The sequence below is a fragment of the Loxodonta africana genome, chromosome 1 (assembly GCF_030014295.1).
Source record: "Loxodonta africana isolate mLoxAfr1 chromosome 1, mLoxAfr1.hap2, whole genome shotgun sequence".
Classification (NCBI taxonomy): domain Eukaryota; kingdom Metazoa; phylum Chordata; class Mammalia; order Proboscidea; family Elephantidae; genus Loxodonta; species Loxodonta africana.
Window position 1 is genome coordinate 150,983,789 of NC_087342.1, and position 21,243 is coordinate 151,005,031.

A 21,243-nucleotide genomic window follows, 5' to 3' on the forward strand; every position below is an offset into this window, starting at 1 on the left:
ATTTTGCATTCCATTTCTTTATGCGTGTTCTCAAAATATCTTCTCATTTAGGTCCTGATTTGCTAGTCTGTGTTGGGGATTTTATTATTTTATTTTACTCTAAAGAATATAAACCATTCTAAAGCAGGTTGTCTTGCCAAAAGGAGTTCTGAATCTGAAGTCAAAATAATATCCAATATAGTCAGGTACACTTCGCTTAGTATTTCAGTCTTGAATAGTGTTACTTTTCCAGGGTGAAGGAAATCTTTGATCTACGCTTTCCACCAAGCATTCGTTTGTCATAGATTTCTTGCTCTGAAAGTTACTGGGTCAGTTGTGATGGTGGTTGATTTTTTGAGCAGCAAGGAAAGGAGATGCATCTGTGTACTTTAAAACCAGCCCTGAGTGAGTACTATTTCCCTGTCCCCTCCACCCGCTGAAAAAAAAATAAATAAATAACACTTTTTCTTTTATTGTACTTTAGATGAAGGTTTACAGAACAAACTAGCTTCTCATTAAGCAGTTAGTACACATATTATTTTGTCGCATTGGTTACCAACCCGACGACATGTTAACACTCTCCCTTCTCAACCTTGGGTTCCCTATTGCCAGCTTTCCTGTCTGCTCCTGCCCCTGGGCTGGTGTGCCCATTTAGTCTCGTTTTGTTTTACGTGCCTGTCTAATCTTTGGCTGAAGGGTGAACTTCACGAGTGACTTCATTACTGAGCTAAAAGGGTGTCCAGGGGCCATACCCTCAGGGTTTTTCCAGTCTCTGTCAGGCTAGTAAGTCTGGTCTTTTTTTTGAGTTAGGATTTTGTTCTACTTTTTTCTCCAGCTCTGTCCAGGACCCTCTATTGTGATCCCTGTCAGAGCAGTCTGTGGTGGTAGCAGGGTACCATCTAGTTGTGCTGGACTCAGTCTGGTAGAGGCTGTGGTAGTTGTGGTCTGTTAGTCCTTTGGACTAATCTTTCCCTTGTGTCTTTGTTTTTCTTCATTCTCCCTTGCTCCCAAAGGGGTGAGACCAGTGGATTATCTTAGATGGCCGCTCACAAGCTTTTAAGACCTCAGATGCTACTCACCAAAGTAGAACGTAGAACATTTTCTTTATAAACTATGATATTATCACCTTTTTTTAATTGTGTTTTAAATGAAAGTTTACAGTTCAAGTTATTTCTCATACAAAAATTTATACACGGATTGTTATGTGGCCCTAGTTGCTCTCCCTATAATGTGACAGAACACTCCTCCTTTCTACCCCAGATTTCCCGAGTCCATTCAACCAGCTCCTGTCCCTCTCTACCTTCTCATTTCACCTCCGGAAAGGAGCTGCCCATTCAATCTCATAGATTTACTTGAGCTAAGAAGCACACTCTTCGCAAGTATCATTTTATGTCTTATAGTCCAGCCTAATCTTTGTCTGGAGAGTTGACTTCGGGAATGGTTTTAGTTTTGGGCTAACAGAGAGTCCAGGGGCTGTGTCTCCTGGGGTCCCTTCAGACTCAGTAAGACCATTAAATCTGGTATTCCTACTAGAATTTGAGTTCTGCATCCCACTCTTCTCTTTCTCCGTCAGGGACTCTGTTGTGTTCCCTTTCAGGGCAGTCATTGGTGGGAGCCGGGCACCATCGAATTCTTCTGGTCTCAGACTGATGGAGTCTCTGGTTTACGTGGCCCTTTCTGTCTCTTGGGCTCATATTTTCCTTGGGTCTTTGGTGTTCTTCATTCTCCTTTGCTACAAGTGGGTTGGGACAAATTGATGCATCTTAGATGGCCGCTTGCAAGCTTTTAAGACCCCAGATGTCACTCACCAAAATGGGATGCTGAACATTTTCTTAATACACTTTGTTATGACAATTGACCTAGAAGTCCCCTGAAACTATGGTCCCCAGACCCCTGCCCCTGCTACTCTGTCTCTCAAAGTGTTTGGTTGTATTCAGGAGACTTCTTAGCTTTTGATTTAGTCCAGTTGTGCTGACTTCCCCTCTATTCTGTGTTGTCATTCCCTTTACCTAAGATAGTTCTTGTCTACCATCTAGCAAATACCCCTCTCTCTCTTTCCCTACCCTCGTAACCATCAAAGAATGTTTTCTTCTGTGTTTAAACTCTTTCTTGAGCTCTTGTAGTAGTGGTCTCATACAATATTTGTCCTTTTGGAACTGGCTAATTTCACTCAGCAGAATGCCTTCCAGACTCATCCATGTTATATTTCACAGATTCCTCATTGGTCTTTATGGTTGCGTAGTATCCCACTGTGTAAATATACTATAATTTGTTTATCTATTCATCCAATGATGGGCATCTAGGTTGTTTCCATCTTTTTGTTATTGTAAACATTGCTGCAATGTACATAGGTATGCATATATCTATTCATGTGAGGGCTTTTATTTCTCTAGGATATATTCCAATGAGTGGGATTGCTGGATTGTATGGCACTTCTATTTCTAGCTTTTCAAGGAGGCACCAAATCGATTTCTAAAGTGGTTGTACCATTTTATGTTCCTATCAGCAGTGTATAAGTGTTCCAGTCTCTCTACAATCTCTTCAACATTTATTATTTTGTGTTTTTTGGATTAATGCCAGCCTCGTTGCTGAGATGGTATCTCCTTGTAGTTTTGATTTGCGTTTCCCTAATGGCTAATGATAGTGAGCATTTCCTCATGTATCTGTTAGCCACCTGAATGTCTTCTTTGGTAAGGTGCGTGTTCATATCCTTTGACCATTTTTTAATTGGGTTATTTGTCTTTTTGTTGTTGAGGTTTTACAGTATCATGCAGATTTTAGAGATTAGACGCTGATAGGATTTTTCTAGTGAAAATGTTTCCCCCCTCTGTAGGTTGTCTTTTTACTCTTTTGGTGAAGTCTTTTGACTGACCATAAGTGTTTGATTTTTAGGAGCTCCCAGTTATCTAGTTTCTCTTCTGGTGTTTGTGCATTGTTAGTAATGTTTTGTGTTCTGTTTATGCCATGTATTAGGGCTCCTATCATTGTCCCTATTTTTTTCTTCCATGATCTTTATCGTTTTAGATTTTGTATTTAGGTCTTTGATCCATTTTGAGTTAGTTTTTGTGCATGGTGTGAGATATGGGTCTTGTTTCATTTGTTTGCAGATGGATATCCAGTTATGCCAGCACTATTTGTTAAAGAGACTGTCTTTCCCTAATTAATGGACTTTGGGCCTTTGTCAAATATTAGCTGCTCATAGGTGGATGAATTTACGTCTAGATTCTCAATTCTGTTCCACTGGTCTACGTATCTGGTGGTGTAGTCGTTAAGTGCTACGGCTGCTAACCAAAGGGTCGGCAGATGGAATCTGCCAGGCACTCCTTGGAAACTCTATGGGGCAGTTCTACTCTGTCCTATAGGGTCACTGTGAGTCGCAATCGGCTTGACGGCACTGGGTTTGGTTTTTTTGGTTTGAAATATCTGTTGTAGTACCAGTACCAGGCTGTTTTGACTACCATCATGGTATAAAAAAAAAAAAAAAACCATCATGGTATAACAGGTTCTAAAATCAGATGGTGTGAGGCCTCCTACTTTGTTTTTCTTCTTCATTAATGCTTTACTTATCCAGAGCCTCTTTCCTTTCCATAGAAGTTGGTGATTTGTTACTCAATCCCATTAAAAAAAAGTCACTGGAATTTGGATCAGGATTGCATTGTATCTGTAGATCGCTTTGGGTAGAATAGACATTTTCACAATGTTGAGTCTTCCTATCCATGCGCAAGGTATAGTTAACACCTTTTTATTACTAAATTCTGGGTATTGTATTGTTTCCTAAGATCCAGTACCAGCTAAAGGGAGTTATTTAAATTTTTCAATGTTTCTAGTAAAAAATAATTACAGCCTCCTTAGTTGCACATTAGGTAGAATTAGACAGTTGTATGAATATGTGGGTAGAAATGAAAGCAGCTGTAAGAATTACTGAGCTGACCAGATTCAAGAAAGCCACAGGTCCAACTCCAGCAGCTTCCAGAAGCCATTCTTTTTGCCCTCCAGCTCCCACAGGGAAAGGACAAGTCTAGAAAGAAGCACAACATTGACACACACACCATCTGTAGGTAGGTAGTGTAGTTTAGTCGTAATCGCTACTATTACTCATCTTACAAAAGAATCAAGAAGCATAATCAGTGAACAAGTATTTGTTGATACAGGAAAAGAACTGTGTCCTGACCATGTGATGTCAGGTTCTGGGGAATTAATTATCACAATTAATTAAATAAATGGATTCAAGGGTACAAAACACCAAGGGCAAGAAATATATGGTACCAACAATGGGAACCCAACACACATACACACATATTGAAGAAAATCGTGAGTGCAAAAGGGGAGGACAAAGGCTGCTGGGAGTGGGGCAGGATCAGAGTGTGAAATGCATCTATCTTTTTTCCACCTCCAAGTGACCAACCAAAAAAAAAAAAAAAAGAATCGATTCTGACTCATAGCTACCCTATAGGACAGAGTAGAACTGCCCCACAGAGTTTCAAAGGAGCACCTGGTGGATTTAAACTGCTAACCTTTTGGTTAGCAGCCAAGCTCTTAACTACTACATCACTAGGGTTCCACTCCAAGCCACAGCTTTGTAATTCCTAACAAACAATAGGAATAGCAGTTTCTACATAGATTTTACATATACCACCTTTCTATTGCTGTTTGTTGCTGCCTATTAGAAGCAAATAAACCAGGGTTTTACTGATGTCAAGAGGCAAAACTGCCACAGTAAAATGTATTCAAAATGAGCGATTGTTGTGGGGGTGAATTGATGAGTTGTAGACAAATTTATGAATTTGGATGTCTGTCTACATAAGCAATAGGGTATGGTGGCTAAAAGCATGGCCACAGGAGCCAGATGCTGACTTCTGTTATATACTGGATTCACTGCCAACTAGCTAGCTGTGTAATCTTGGACACCTTATCTGTAAAGTGGTGATAAATAATCACAGTAACTATCTTACGTAAGGCACGTAGAACACTGCCTGGCACATAGTAAGTGCACTACAAATATTACCTAGTATTTTGGCTCACACAGGGCCTTTGCTTCCTTAGCGGAGGGGAGATTTTTGTCAGAAGCAGACCAGAGTAAGGTTTATTAAATATAGCCCAGTGGGTCCAGGAATTTAATACTATATTTGTTGTCTTTAGGGCTGTGTTTCAGTAAGGGTCTTAAATGAGAAAGATGCTGTTTTCAGATTTAGAAAGTGACAGTTACCATGGTATCGTTAGCACATACACCGAACCAAACCAAGCCATTGTCGAATCGATTCCAACTCATAGAGGCTCAACAGGGTTCCCAAAGCTTTAAATTTTTACAAAAGCAGACTGCCACATCTTTTTCACCTGGAGTAGCTGGTGGATTTGAACCACTTACCTTTTGGTTAGCAGGCAAGTGCTTAACCACTGTGCCACCAGGGCTCCTTGTTAGCACACATAAAAAAAAAAAAGTGGTAATAAAATCAGTAGTAGGTACTTTTCATGTATGTCAGCTTCCTTAAGACTTAATTCTTTAAAAAAAATTTTTTTTTGTTTATTATATGAATATGTTGTGTCCCATTTAACCTAGTTGTGGTAAGGAAAGAGACTGTCGAATATGAAAAACTGATGGAAGCTTTTAATATGTGGTACATCTCAGAATATAAACCTCTACAGTGCTATTAATAGGCATATTATCAACAAGTTTTTCAGACTTTGTGTTTAGCTCTGGAGAAAAACAAGATTACAGCACCTTGTATTTCTTCACTGGGTAATTTAAAACCAGCTGCACAGGTCGTGTAACTTGACTTCAGTATCAATTCGTTATAAATGAAACTACTCATATGTTCCCTTTCAAAGTTGTTTGTTATTCAAAACAAATGCCCAGATCAACAAAACAATACGAATTTATCACCATGAATGTTTTCATTAATTCTTAGGTTTTAGGGTTTGTTTTAAAACTCATTCTAAATTCTTAGTTCTAATAAATATTATGATAGTTAATACATATCGAATGTTCATTATATTCCAGGTTCTGTTCTAGACATTTGGTTAACTGCTATGGCTACTATCCAAAAGGTCGGCAGTTTGAATCCACCAGGCGCTGCTTGGAAACTTTGCGGGGCAGTTCTACTCTGTCCTATAGGATAGCTATGCGTCTGAATCAGCTTGATGGCAATGCGTTTGGTTTTCGGGTTCCAAACATTAGTAAGTTTTGATTATGATGAGAAAACGAAATGGAGTATTTGCAGCTTTTAGATAATACGGCACCCTCAAAGAGGAAAAAGTGGAGGCAGTACTGACACCCTCTTTTAGAAACTAAAAACCTTGTGCAAATTTTTATTGCTGTTACTCTAAAGGAGAGTGGCCTTTTTCAAAGGACGATGTTCTACTTGGTCTGTCACTGATGACTATTAACCAATAGAACCATTTCTCACTCTGCTATGGGAAATAAGCAACAATTGAAAAGTAACAACGATTTTAGAGCATAATTCAACTGCCATGCACGGTCAAGACAACCAAGGACGTGGAGTGAAGACGCTTGCCTGAACCCAGTCTCAGTCAAAGTGCCCCTCCCGCCCCGAGGGCGGAGCACCTGCCAGGGCTGAGAAGCGAAGGATCGCGTTTCCCAAGAGGCTCTGGAGGCAGGGCCCGGGGCTGGGGGTGGATTTCCCCGGAGCTGTGGAGCCGGCGGGCGCGTGCCCTCGGGATTCTCGCGGCCTCTGGGCGCGTGCGCAGGCGCGGTGGGCAGCTGCGAGCGAGGCAGCGAGCGGAGTGCTGACCGGTACCCAGCTCTGGGCACTATGAGACCCGTGGAGGAACGGCCTGGGGAAGGGGGCGCCGGCGTTGGCGTCTCTGAGCTGGAGCTGCTGAAGTTGCGCGCCGCGGAGCGCATCGACGAGGCGGCCGAGCGGCTGGGAGCTCTGAGCCGCGCGATCTGGAGCGAGCCGGAGCTGGCCTACGAGGAGCATCATGCCCATCGCGTGCTGACGCGCTTCTTCGAGCAGGAGCCGCCGGCCGCCGCCTGGACCGTGCAGCCGCACTACGAGCTGGCCACGGCCTTCCGGGCCGAGTGGGAGCCGCCGGGGGGCCGGGCGGCGCCGGGCGCCGAGCGGCGGCCGCTGCACCTGGCCTTCCTCTGCGAGTACGACGCACTGCCGGGCATCGGGCACGCCTGCGGCCACAACCTGATTGCTGAGGTCGGGGCGGCGGCCGCGTTGGGCGTGAAGGGGGCCCTGGAGGGCCTCCCCGGGCCGCCTCCGCCGGTGAAGGTGAGGTGGGGCCCCGGCGCGTGACTCTCAACCGACTGTCCAGACCGTGACCGGCCCGGGGTCCTCCCTCTCCGTTGAGTCCTCTGCGGCGGGTCTGGGAATGGCAGGACCCCGGTGCATCCCCAGCGCAGCGTCCCCTCCTGCCCCGAGGCAAGTGTAGGGGACGGTACTCAACGTTCTGGCCTCGCTTTTGCCAAAAGACCGAACCCCTGAATAAAAGCCGGTAGTTCACGTGTTGGCGACCTCGAGACATTTTTTTTGTGCAGGTTTTTGTTTTCTCTTTTGCAGTTGTAAACAATTCAGTGTATTTTCCCTTAGGAAAGACCTTAGAATTAAGCCTGGTTTTCGTTACAGGTTATTTTTGGTAACTGAGTAGCAACCACAATTTGCTGACAAAGTTGTGCAGTCTCTAGAGGAAGTAATTTTTGTAGGAAACCTACAGCCCCCTCCTTACTAAGCTTGTCCAAATCCTTTGTTTGTGGTAGTGATAGATGTTGTGATTCGAATAATTGGTATTTGGATAGAAAAATTTCAGTCGTTAGGACCACCAAACCTCTAGAAATACACAAATAATTGGGAAGTGAACATTTACTACGTAAATGAGTTCATTCTTAAGTCTTAATTTTTGTTTCACGACTTTAATACCTCGATTCCTTAAACGGGAAAATGTCGTTTATGTTTGTCATAGGACAAGTTTAATCTTGTGTTGCTCTGTTTTTCCAGATGGTATGTCCTTCATTCTGTGAGCTAAGATACAATCACCACCGTTCAGGTTAAGGGGAAGACTAATGTTTTATTTTAATATTCTTTAGACCATATTTTTTCAATGTCAGTAACCTTTCTCTTTTATCCTAACAATTCCATCTTTTGTGGCTTTTTCATTTTAGCTGCCTTCTCTTTTCTGCCTCTGGGGCTTGTTTTTGCATCTGGTCAGGTTTTTGTTTTGTTTGGGGGGGGGCCTCCTTTGCCATTGCATGAAACACTGGAGAGATTTAGCTTTTACCAGCCTTATGGAAGGTTTTGAGAAATCAGCAAGAGACAGCACATTTAATGAGTCAAAGGTTAAGAGTTAAACAGCAGCTTAAGAGTTTGAGTGCTTTATAACTTTTTAAAGAAAAAGATTTTGCGAAACGTACAAACATCTAATGTCAAATGGTTATTCTCAGTTTTAGCAAGGTTATCTGTTTTATCTGATAATGGAATTTATGTTGATTCCCTTTGCTAGCCAAGACCTTTTCCAGCTTGTTTCATTGTGCTCTTATACATGATCTTGAAAGTATATTAGTTGTAATTTTTCTTTGCTTTTTAAATTGTTTGAAGAAGTTAAGCCTAACTATTAAAGTAAAATGTTTATTCTGTAAAGTTCTCTTTTGTTTAATTAGGTGTTTGGTGACCAATAAATCTGCCTGGTTGAACTGGTGGAATCGAATTAGTAAGTTTGTGTAATAGTTGGCCGTTTCTAACTGTGGTATTAAGATTTGTTTAATGCTCTTCATAAAGGATTAATGAGTTAAGACCTTTTAATAAGGTAGTTCAGCAAGGAATCAGAGTTCAGGCCTGAAGGTCAGGACATCTGAGTTCTAATCCCAGCTCTGCCTGAAGACTTGCTCTGTGACCTCGGGGGAGACACTTCCTTCTGTGCCTCAAAGTCAATACCAAAAACCAAACCAGTTGCCCTAGAGTTGATTCTAACTCATGCCTCAAAACCACCCACCCTAAAATGATGATACAAATTGCTCACCTACCTCACAGGGTTGTTGTGAGGATAACTAAAAAAAAAAAAGAAAAAAAACTAATAAGTAATGTAAAATTCCTTACCAGTAAGATGCTTATTAATAATTATATACATACATTAAAAAACTTAGTCAAGAAGCTTTAAGAAATAAGTCCTAAGAAATTTTGAGGAAATAAGTATGTAGTATTTAACTTTAGTTATATAAAATTTAGTTAAAAATTGTGAAACGTTTTCTGTAGTGTCTCTAGTACATACTTTGCACCAAGTTGGTATTAAAAAAAACCAAACCCATTGGCAAGACGATTCCAACTCTTAACAACCCTGTAAGAGAGTAGAACTGCCCCACAGGGTATCCAAGGAGCAGCTGATAGATTCGAACTACCAGTCCTTTGGTTAGCAGCCATAGCTCTTAACCACTGTGCCACCAGGGCTCCAAGCTGGTGTAAAAAACCCCTTGTCATAGAGTCGATTCCAACTTACAGTGACCCTATAGAACAGAGTGGAACTGCCTCATATAGTTTCCAAGGAGTGCCTGGTGGATTCTAACTGCCTCCCTTTTGCTTAGCAGCCATAGCACTTAACCACTACACCACCGGGGTTTCCTCAAGTTGGTATAACCAATGTAAATTAAAATTTGTGATTATCTTAGTGCCTTACTTAAATAGCAGAAAACAAAACCTCTCTCCATAGTGTAAGGATATTAACTTAGGTTGTGAATACATATGCAGATGAACCTGTTTGATATTTTTCCTACTGCAATTTCTTTCTTTCTGTTTTGCCCTGACATGTGTATTTCCTTCTAGATAATAGTCCTGGGAACACCTGCAGAAGAAGATGGCGGTGGCAAAATTGATTTAATTGAAGCTGGGGCTTTTAAAAATCTTGATGTTGTTTTTATGGCCCATCCATCCCAAGAGAACGCTGCTTATCTACCTGATGTGGCTGAACATGAGTAAGTAATCCAGTTAAAGATAAACTTATTAGTGGCAAACAGACCATATAATACTGTTCTAAACGGAGACTAAAACATTTATACATTTAACAAGTAAATTGAAATATAATAGTATGATTCTTGTTTGCCATTGAATGTCATTTGTCACGCCTCTTTTAATTGAGACTTATAGCATTCCTAATTGGAGTATTAAAATAATGCCTAAAAAGCATAGAAATATCAGATAGAGTATATTAATATTTATGTTCTATTTTAAACTATCTAGAGTAATTTGGTTTCTGGAGAACAACTGTCTTTGATGGGAAGTTGGCCCTTGCAACTGAATAGATTTGCAGGAGACAGCTCTATCAGACTCTGGAAGAAAACACACACTTCTCCATTTTATTTATTTGAGTTCTTTGCAAAGAGGACAAATTATATTCCCAAGAAAGAATACAGAACCTGGTAGCTGTGGATTTTAGTGAGAACTTGTCAATCTATTGTTTTCTGATTTACCTGGCACTGAAACCTTTTATTTCTCTTTCTCTGTGTTGAAGAGCTCACGTTCCTTGTTACCTAGGAGTTTGCCTTACTGAGGTGGTTTGAAATTTTTACACCAGAAATTTCAATCATAGTAGTTAATGGTCCAGTTAGTGGCCCAGTCATAAGGACCCACTGCTCAGTTGCTTCAGGAAAACCACATGTTCACCTGTGCGGTAGCTAGAGAGTGATAGCAAAACCATCTGTCCCAGCCCATAGCGCTTCTAGATCGTAGAAGTTATCTTGTATGTCTCAGCAACTCACAAATCCTGTCCTCAGAGGAATAATTTTAATGGTTCTAGTATCTTTTTTCTTGTCACTGGAATTGGTACTGTGACAATAGCAAGAGTCTTTCAACTTTGGTTTTTGTTGTTGTTGTTGTTAGGTGCTGTAGAGTTGGTTGTGACTCATAGCGATCCTATGTACAACAGAATGAAACATGCCCAATTCTGTGCCATCCTCTCAATCCTTGTTGTGCTTGAGCCCATTTTTGTAGCCACTGTGTCAGTCTGTCGCCTTGAGGGTGTTCCTCTTTGTCATTGACCCTCTACTTTACCAAGCATGATGTCCTTCTCCAGGGACTGATCCCTCCTGATAACATGTCCAAAGCATGTGAAACATAGTCTCACCATCCTTGCCTTTAAGGAACATTCTGGATGTACTTCTTCCACAACAGATTTGTTCACTCTTTTGGCAGACCATGGTATATTCAATATTCTTCACCACATGTTCTTTGGTTTTAGAGGTGGTATAAATTATACCAGTATTGTACCGGAGGCCGTGGATAGTGCAGGCAGTTAACGTGCTCGGTTGCTTACCTACCTAAAAGGTTGGCATTTCAAGTCTGCCCAGAGGCACCTTGGAAGAAAGGCCTGATGATCTACTTCCAAAAAAATAAGCCACTGACAACCTTATGGAACAAAGTTCTGTTCTGACACACATGAGGTCACCATGAGTTGAAATTGTCTCAGTGGCAACTGATTTTAACCATCTTTGTAATTCCAGCACCTCATAAAGTACTGCTTGTTTGTTTGAATTGAAATTAATTGTCTACAGATTTAATCTGTACTGGTGGTCTGTTGAGCAAAGTTTTCTCTCTTTTTCAGACTGCCTTTCTGTGTCAAGCACTGTCATGTAATAATGAACAAATATATGTAAATTGCAATGTTATTACTACAAATAATATGTGACTCTAAATTCCAACCTGGTGAATTATTTTTCAATAATAGTTGGGTAATTCTAACTATTTGGATTTTTTTTTACTTTCATGATAATGGAAAAAGCAATTTTAAATGATGTTTTATTTCCTAGTGTGACTGTGAAATACTATGGAAAAGCATCTCATGCTGCTGCTTATCCCTGGGAAGGAGTAAATGCGTTAGATGCAGCCGTTCTTGCCTACAACAATCTGTCTGTGCTAAGACAGCAAATGAAACCAACCTGGAGAGTTCATGGTACGAAGGTCAAATACTTGTGTGTGATAAATGTTGCTTAATATATTTTAATGGAATTTATTTACTTAATATTTCATTTAAAAACATGGCGTCATTGTACTTTATATGAATATTCTAAAATTTTTAAACATGTTTTCGGAAACTCATATGAGAGAATACTAAAAGGGTTGGCTGTATGTGGGTAAGAAGAAGTTAAGATTATTTATACACAAATGTAGTGGCCATCTTTGAGTATCAGAGATAATAATTTTAGGTTAAAAAGTTATGTTCTTTCTGTATTTGAAAGTTGGAACTTGATTTTCCAGTTATTCTCACTGTCTCTTAATAGCAAAATAAGTGTAATGGCTGCTAGTATTATTCTCAAGTACTGTGGATCCTGAATATCATCTTTTAGAATTATGTGTATCGCAGTATAAATACTGTAATGAAGTACTGCCTTAAAGGAACAAATTTCCTTCCCTTTTTGTAGTTTTTCCCCCTATAATTTGGGCGGTTGTTATGCTTTCACATCTCTTCTTTACCTGATTTTGCTATGGGCTGAAGTCAATTTGTAATGCACTTTTAACAATTGTCTGCCTTAGTTTCTTTAAAAAGAACAAACGGGTACATAGAAATAATATGTTATTTAAGTAGGTCATATAAAATCAGCCTATCTGTTTTAGTTGCTACTTTGAATGGATAAAACTTCATTCTCAGTGTAGTTTCAAATAAGTGAATTTGTTTTGATAGTTGAGAGTACTAAGTAATCTTTAACCTGCATTTTTTTATCTCGGCATGAAAATTATCACAGAGCTAAATGCCGTTTAAAATATTCATGGGACACTTGAGGTACAAAATAATTATAGGATCACATACTTTGGTTTTTTTCTTTTTCTTCTTTAATGTCAAAAGCTTATAAAAATGTGCAGTTATAATAAAACTTACTGAAATGCCTTTTCCAGAAACCTTAAGATTTACTCAGTTCATCTTTTTGTAGTTGGTTATATACATTTCTAATACTTTCTTCATAATATAGAATCACATTGTCCTAATATTAAATACATTTCCTAGAATGAAGCACATACAATTTTTTTTTTTTCTTATTAGCCAGAAAATATCACCCTATGTGTAGAAACTTGTGTTATACAATATATTAAAATTTTTGCTTGGTATTTCTGTGAAACTAAGAAGCTTAAATTATTTTTATGTATATATTGGCTGAAAAACTTTATGGGTATATTTAAGCTTAAAGAAATGATCTTCAAGCTTAATTCCAGTAATTTGGTTCTTTTTGTAGGTATAATAAAAAATGGTGGTGTAAAACCAAATATCATTCCCTCTTATTCTGAATTAATCTATTACTTCCGTGCACCCTCAATGAAAGAACTTCCAGTTTTGACCAAAAAGGCAGAAGATTGCTTCAGAGCTGCAGCTTTGGCTACAGGGTGCACAGTAAGAACTTTTAAGAGTTAATCTAAGCTATAATCAGAGGTATATAAGTGGGCTGGGGTTGTTTACATTAAGTTAGATTTAAATCTAACTTGCCTCTTTTTTGGTGCAGTGGTTAAGAGCTTGGCTGCTAACCAAAAGGTCGGCGGTTTGAATCCACCAGCTGCTCTTTGGAAACCCTATGGGGCAGTTCTACTCTGCTCTGTAGGGTTGCTATGAGTCGAAATCGACTTGATGGCAATAAGTTTTTGCCTCTTTTTTATTTGGCGATGTTTTGAATATGCAAAATCAGCTGGCTGAATAGTTGATTATTTTATATGTGTGGGTGTGTGTGTACATGTACGTGTGTGTACTCAATTCCTATAATAGGGAAGACTACCAGTATTCTTGCCTACACAGCAATTAGAATAACTCTTGATGTCCCTGTGCTAGAATCCCTGCCCATTTGCGAGTTACACCTTTCCTTGTTAGAAGTCAGGCTTTTAGAATTGCTCTGTAGAGTTCCTATAAAAGGGAACTTTATGGCAAAATCAGGCAAAGCTATTTTTAGTAAAGTTACAGATATGTGTAGTAGTGATATAAATACTTACGCCTTGCTGGAATGGAAATTAAAATAGACACAGAACCGAAGTTGGTCAAGAGGGTTTGTTGATTCGAACCATAAAATCAGTAACTTATTTAAGTATCAATCATGCATGAAGTACAGTGGGATGGGGAGCTTCAGGATTAGATAAAACTTGACTCTTGCCCTGGGGGAGCCTACGATCTAGTTAGAGAGACAAGATCTGGACTTGTGCTTTTGCAGCCTCACTGATTATGTAACCTTTGCAAACATTTAGTATCTGGGCCTCCTTTTTCTCAATTGAAAAATGGGGATAGTAATATAATTTATATTAGGTTTCTCGTGAGGCTTAAATGAGATGTTGTTTGTGAAGAGTTTAGTGCCCAGCCCATAGTAAGCCCTTGTACATATCACATTATTATTTTTATTTTTTTAATTGTACTTTAGATGAAGGTTTACAGAACAGACTAGTTTTTCTCACTGAACAGTTAATACACGTGTAGATTTATGATGTTGATTAACAACCCCACAACGTGTCAACACTGTCCCTTCTCAACCTTGGGTTCCCCGTTATCAGCTGTCCTGTTCCCTTCTGCTACCTAGTCCTTGCCCCTAGGCTGGTGTGCCCCATCAGTCTCATTTTGTTTTATGGGCCTGTCCAATCTTTGGCTAAAGGGTGAACCTCAGGAGTGACTTCATTACTGAGCTGAAAGGGTATCTGGGGGCCATACTTTCAGGGTTTCTCCAGTCTCTGTCAGGCCAGTAAGCCTGGCCTTTTCTTTTTTTTTGTTAGATTTTTTTTTTTTGTATTAACTTTTATTGAGCTTCAAGTGACCGTTTACAAATCAAGTCAGACTGTCACATATAAGTTTATATACACCTTACTCCGTACTCCCACTTGCTCTCCCCCAATGAGTCAGCCCTTCCAGTCTCTCCTTTCGTGACAATTTTGCCAGCTTCCAACTCTCTCTATCCTCCCATCCCCTCTCCAGACAGGAGATGCGAACACAGTCTCAAGTGACCACTTGATATAATTAGCTCACTCTTCATCAGCATCTCTCACCTATCCACTGTCCAGTCCCTTTCATGTCTGATGAATTGTCTTTGGGGATGGTTCCTGTCCTGGGCCAACAGAAGGTTTGGGGACCATGACCGCCGGGATACCTCTAGTCTCAGTCAGACCATTAAGTATGGTCTTTTTATGCAAATTCGGGGTCTGCATCCCACTGATCTCCTGCTCCCTCAGGGGTTCTCTGTTGCGCTCCCTGTCAGGGCACTCGTCGATTGTGGCCGGGCACCAACTAGTTCTTCTGGTCTCAGGATGATGTAAGTCTCTGGTTCATGTGGCCCTTTCTGTCTCTTGGGCTCGTAGTTGTCGTGTGACCTTGGTGTTCTTCATTCTCCTTTGCTCCAGGTGGGTTGAGACCAATTGATGCATCTTAGATGGCCGCTTGTTTGCATTTAAGACCCCAGACGCCACATTTCAAAGTGGGATGCAGAATGTTTTCATAATAGAATTATTTTGCCAGTTGACTTAGAAGTCCCCTTAAACCATGGTACCCAAACTCCCGCCCTTGCTCCGCTGACCTTTGAAGCATTCAGTTTATCCCGGAAACTTCTTTGCTTTTGGTTCAGTCCAGTTGAACTGACCTTCCATGTATTGAGTATTGTCCTTCCCTTCACCTAAAGCAGTTCTTATCTACTAATTAATCAGTAAGAAATCCTCTCCCACCCTCCCTCCCTCCCCCCCTCGTAACCACAAAAGTATGTGTTCTTCTCAGTTTATACTATTTCTCAAGATCTTATAATAGTGGTCTTATACAATATTTGTCCTTTTGCCTCTGACTCATTTCGCTCAGCATAATGTCTTCCAGGTTCCTCCATGTTATGAAATATTTCATACATTCGTCACTGTTCTTTATCGATGCGTAGTATTCCATTGTGTGAATATACCACAATTTATTTAACCATTCATCCGTTGATCGACACCTTGGTTGCTTCCAGCTTTTTGCTATTGTAAACAGAGCTGCAATAAACATGGGTGTGCATGTATCTGTTTGTGTAAAGGCTCTTATTTCTCTAGGGTATATTCCGAGGAGTGGGATTTCTGGGTTGTATGGTAGTTCTATTTCTAACTGTTTAAGATAACGCCAGATAGATTTCCAAAGTGGTTGTACCATTTTACATTCCCACCAGCAGTGTGTAAGAGTTCCAATCTCTCCGCAGCCTCTCCAACATTTATTATTTTGTGTTTTTTGGATTAATGCCAGCCTTGTTGGAGTGAGATGGAATCTCATCGTAGTTTTAATTTGCATTTCTCTAATGGCTAATGATCGAGAGCATTTTCTCATGTATCTGTTAGCTGCCTGAATATCTTCTTTAGTGAAGTGTGTGTTCATATCCTTTGCCCACTTCTTGATTGGGTTGTTTGTCTTTTTGTGGTTGAGTTTTGACAGAACCATATAGATTTTAGAGATCAGGCGCGCTGGTCGGAGATGTCATAGCTGAAAATTCTTTCCCAGTCTGTAGGTGGTCTTTTTACTCTTTCGGTGAAGCCTTTAGATGAGCATAGGTGTTTGATTTTTAGGAGCTCCCAGTTATTGGGTTTCTCTTCGTCATTTTTGGTAATGTTTTGTATTCTGTTTATGCCTTGTATTAGGGCTCCTAAGGTTGTCCCTATTTTTTCTTCCATGATCTTTATCGTTTTAATCTTTATGTTTAGGTCTTTGATCCACTTGGCGTTAGTTTTTGTGCATGGTGTGAGGTATGGGTCCTGTTTCATTTTTTTGCAAATGGCTATCCAGTTATGCCAGCACCATTTGTTAAAAAGACTATCTTTTCCCCAATTAACTGACTCTGAGCCTTTGTCAAATATCAGCTGCTCATATGTGGGTGGATTTATATCTGGGTTCTCAATTCTGTTCCACTGATTTATGTGTCTGTTGTTGTACCAATATCAGGCTGTTTTGACTACTGTGGCTGTATAATAGGTTCTGAAATCAGGTAGAGTGAGGCCTCCCACTTTCTTCTTCTTTTTCAGTAATGCTTTGCTTATCCGAGGCTTCTTTCCCTTCCATATGAAGTTGGTGATTTGTTTCTCTGTCACCTTAAAAAATGACATTGGAATTTGGATCGGAAGTGCATTGTATGTATAGATGGCTTTTTGTAGAATATACATTTTTACTATGTTAAGTCTTCCTATCCATGAGCAAGGTATGTTTTTCCACTTAAGTATGTCCTTTTTAATTTCTTGTAGTAGAGCTTTGTAGTGTTCTTTGTATAGGTCTTTTACATCCTTGGTAAGATTTATTCTTAAGTATTTTATCTTCTTGGGGGCTACTGTGAATGGTATTGATTTGGTTATTTCCTCTTCGATGTTGATGTTCTTTTTGTTGATGTAGAGGAATCCAAGTGATTTTTGTATGTTTATCTTATAACCTGAGGCTGTGCCAAACTCTTCTATTAGTTTCAGTAGTTTTCTGGTGGATTCGTTGGGGTTTTCTGTGTATAAGATCAAGTCATCTGCAAATAGAGATAATTTTACTTCCTCTTTGCCAATCTGGATGCCCTTTATTTCATTGTGTAGACTAATTGCTCTGGCTAGGACCTCTAGCACAATGTTGAATAAGAGCAGTGATAAAGGGCATCCTTGTCTGATTCCTGTTCTCAAGGGAAATGCTTTCAGGTTCTCTCCATTTAGAGTGATGCTGGCTGTTGGCTTTGCATAGATGCCCTTCATTATGTTGAGGAATTTTCCTTCAATTCCTATTTTGGTGAGAGTTTTTATCATAAATGGGTGTTGGACTTTGTCAAATGCTTTTTCTGCATCAATTGATAAGATCATGTGGTTTTTGTCTTTTGTTTTATTTATCTGGTGGATTACATTAATGGTTTTTCTAATATTAAAGCAGCCTTGCATACCTGGTATAAATCCCACTTGGTCATGGTGAATTATTTTTTTGATATGTTGTTGAATTCTATTGGCTAGAATTTTGTTGAGGATTTTTGCATCTATGTTCATGAGGGATATAGGTGTGTAATTTTCTTTTTTTGTAATGTCTTTACCTGGTTTTGGTATCAGGGAGATGGTGGCTTCATAGAATGAGTTGGGTAGTATTCCGTCATTTTCTATGCTTTGAAGTACCTTTAGTAGTAGTGGTGTTAACTCTTCTCTGAAAGTTTGGTAGAACTCTGCAGTGAAGCCGTCCGGGCCAGGGCTTTTTTTTGTTGGGAGTTTTTTGATTACCGTTTCAATCTCTTTTTTTGTTATGGGTCTATTTAGTTGTTCTACTTCTGAATGTGTTAGTTTAGGTAGGTAGTGTTTTTCCAGGAATTCATCCATTTCTTCTAGGTTTGCAAATTTGTTGGAGTACAATTTTTCGTAATAATCTGATATGATTCTTTTAATTTCAGCTGGGTCTGTTGTGATGTGGCCCATCTCGTTTCTTATTCGGGTTATTTGTTTCCTTTCCTGTATTTCTTTAGTCAGTCTAGCCAATGGTTTATCAATTTTGTTAATTTTTTCAAAGAACCAGCTTTTGGCTTTGTTAATTCTTTCAATTGTTTTTTTGTTCTCCAATTCATTTAGTTCAGCTCTAATTTTTATTATTTGTTTTCTTCTGGTGCCTGATGGATTCTTTTGTTGCTCACTTTCTATTTGTTCAAGTTGTCGGGACAGTTCTCTGATTTTGGCTCTTTCTTCTTTTTGTATGTGTGCATTTATCGATATAAATTGGCCTCTGAGCACTGCGTTTTGCTGTGTCCCAGAGGTTTTGATAGGAAGTATCTTCATTCTCGTTGTATTCTATGAATTTCCTTATTCCCTCCTTGATGTCTTCTATAACCCAGTCTTTTTTCAGGAGAGTATTGTTCAGTTTCCAAGTATTTGATTTCTTTTCCCTAGTTTTTCTGTTACTGATTTCTAGTTTTATTGCCTTGTGGTCTGAGAAGATGCTTTGTAATATTTCAATGTTTTGGATTCTGCAAAGGTTTGTTTTATGACCTAATATGTGGTCTATTCTGGAGAATGTTCCATGTGCGCTAGAAAAAAAAGTATACTTTGCAGCAGTTGGGTGGAGAGTTCTGTATAAGTCAGTGAGGTCATGTTGGTTGAGTGTTGTAATTAGGTCTTCCGTGTCTCTATTGAGCTTCTTACTGGATGTCCTGTCCTTTTCCGAAAGTGGTGTGTTGAAGTCTCCTACTATAATTGTGGAGGTGTCTATCTCACTTTTCAGTTCTGTTAAAATTTGATTTATGTATCTTGCAGCCCTGTCATTGGGTGCATAAATATTTAATATGGTTATGTCTTCCTGATCAATTGTCCCTTTTATCATTATATAGTGTCCTTCTTTCTCCTTTGTGGTGGATTTAAGTCTAAAGTCTATTTTGTCAGAAATTAATATTGCTACTCTTCTTTTTTGCTTATTGTTTGCTTGATATATTTTTTTCCATCCTTTGAGTTTTAGTTTGTTTGTGTCTCTAAGTCTAAGGTGTGTCTCTTGTAGGCAGCATATAGACGGATCGTGTTTCTTTATCCAGTCCGAGACTCTCTGTCTCTTTATTGGTGCATTTAGTCCGTTTACATTCAGGGTAATTATAGATAAATAAGTGTTTAGTGTTGTCATTTTGATACCTTTTTATGTGTGTTGTTGACAATTTCATTTTTCCACTTACTTTTTTGTGCTGAGACATTTTTCTTAGTAAATTGTGAGATCCTCATTTTCATAGTGTTTGACTTTATGTTTGTTGAGTCGTTACGTTTTTCTTGGCTTTTATCTTGAGTTATGGAGTTGTTATACCTCTTTGTGGTTACCTTATTATTTACCCCTATTTTTCTAAGTAAAAAACCTAACTTGTATTGTCCTATATCGCCTTGTATCACTCTCCATATGGCAGTTCTATGCCACCTGTATTTAGTCCCTCTTTTTGATTATTGTGATCTTTTACGTATTGACTTCAATGATTCTCTGTTATGAGCTTTTTTTTTTTTTTAATTAATCTTAATTTGTTTTTGTGATTTCCCTATTTGAGTTGATATCAGGATGTTCTGTTTTGTGACCTTGTGTTGTGCTGGTATCTGATATTATTGGTTTTCTGACCAAACAATTTCCTTTAGTATTTCTTGTAGCTTTGGTTTGGTTTTTGCAAATTCTCTAAGCTTGTGTTTATCTGTAAATATCTTAATTTCGCCTTCATATTTCAGAGAGAGTTTTGCTGGATATATGATCCTTGGCTGGCAGGTTTTCTCCTTCAGAGCTCTGTATATGTCATCCCATTGCCTTCTTGCCTGCATGGTTTCTGCTGAGTAGTCTGAACTTATTGATTCTCCCTTGAAGGAGACCTTTCTTTTCTCCCTGGCTGCTTTTAAAATTTTCTCTTTATCTTTGGTTTTGGCAAGTTTGATGGTAATATGTCTTGGTGTTTTTCTTTTTGAATCAATCTTAAATGGGTTCGATGAGCATCTTGGATAGATATTCTTTCGTCTTTCACGATGTCAGGGAAGTTTTCTGTCAGCAGATCTTCAACTATTTTCTCTGTGTTTTCTGTCCTCCCTCCCTGTTCTGGGACTCCAATCATACGCAAGTTATCCTTCTTGATAGAGTCCCACATGATTCTTAGAGTTTCTTCATTTTTTTAAATTCTTTTATCTGATTTTTTTTTCAGCTATGTTGGTGTTAATTCCCTGGTCCTCCAGATTTCCCAGTCTGCATTCTAATTGCTCGAGTGTGCTCCTCTGACTTCCTATTGCATTGTCTAATTCTGTAATTTTATTGTTAATCTTTTGGATTTGTACATGCTGTCTCTCTATGGATTCTTGCAACTTATTAATTTTTCCACTATGTTCTTGAATAATCTTTTTGAGTTCAACTGTTTTATCAGTGTGTTCCTTGGCTTTTTCTGCAGTTTGCCTTATTTCGTTTCTGAGGTCATCCCTGATGTCTTGAAGCATTCTGTAAATTAGTTTTTTATATTCTGTCTCTGATAATTCCTGGACTGTATCTTCATTTGGGAAAGATTTTGATTCTTTTGTTTGGGGGGTTGTAGAAGCTGTCATGGTCTGCTTCTTGATGTGGTTTGATATTGACTGCTGTCTCCAAGCCATCACTAAGATATAAAAATATATATATATATATAAAAAGAAATAGTAGTGGTTTATTCTGTAATTGCTCACTGAGTCTTATCTTGTTTTGTTTTCTTTCAATATACGTGGATGGGCTACTAGCTTGTGCTGTCTTGTTTGTTGTAGCCCTTGACTTACTTATGACCTATTACCAGCTGGTTTGGGCTGTTGCCAGATATATATGCCTGAGTCTATTCACTATTCTTGAGTAGAATCTGATTTTGGGTCATCAAGTGTGTGCTGCACCCTAACACCT

The 21,243-nt window shown here is 39.2% G+C and overlaps 1 protein-coding gene across 1 annotated transcript in view; it reads left to right on the forward strand.

Moving 5' to 3' along the window:
• Window positions 1–21,243, forward strand: part of PM20D2 (peptidase M20 domain containing 2) — a 67,034-nt gene that overhangs the window by 20,993 nt on the left and 24,798 nt on the right. The window contains exons 1-4 of the mRNA XM_064288953.1: window positions 1–7,217; window positions 9,756–9,904; window positions 11,735–11,877; window positions 13,154–13,308. The exon at window positions 1–7,217 is cut by the window's left edge and continues 20,993 nt beyond it. Of these exons, the coding sequence (XP_064145023.1) occupies window positions 6,750–7,217; window positions 9,756–9,904; window positions 11,735–11,877; window positions 13,154–13,308 (915 nt within the window). The 5' untranslated portion in view covers window positions 1–6,749. The remainder of the gene's footprint in view (window positions 7,218–9,755; window positions 9,905–11,734; window positions 11,878–13,153; window positions 13,309–21,243) is intronic.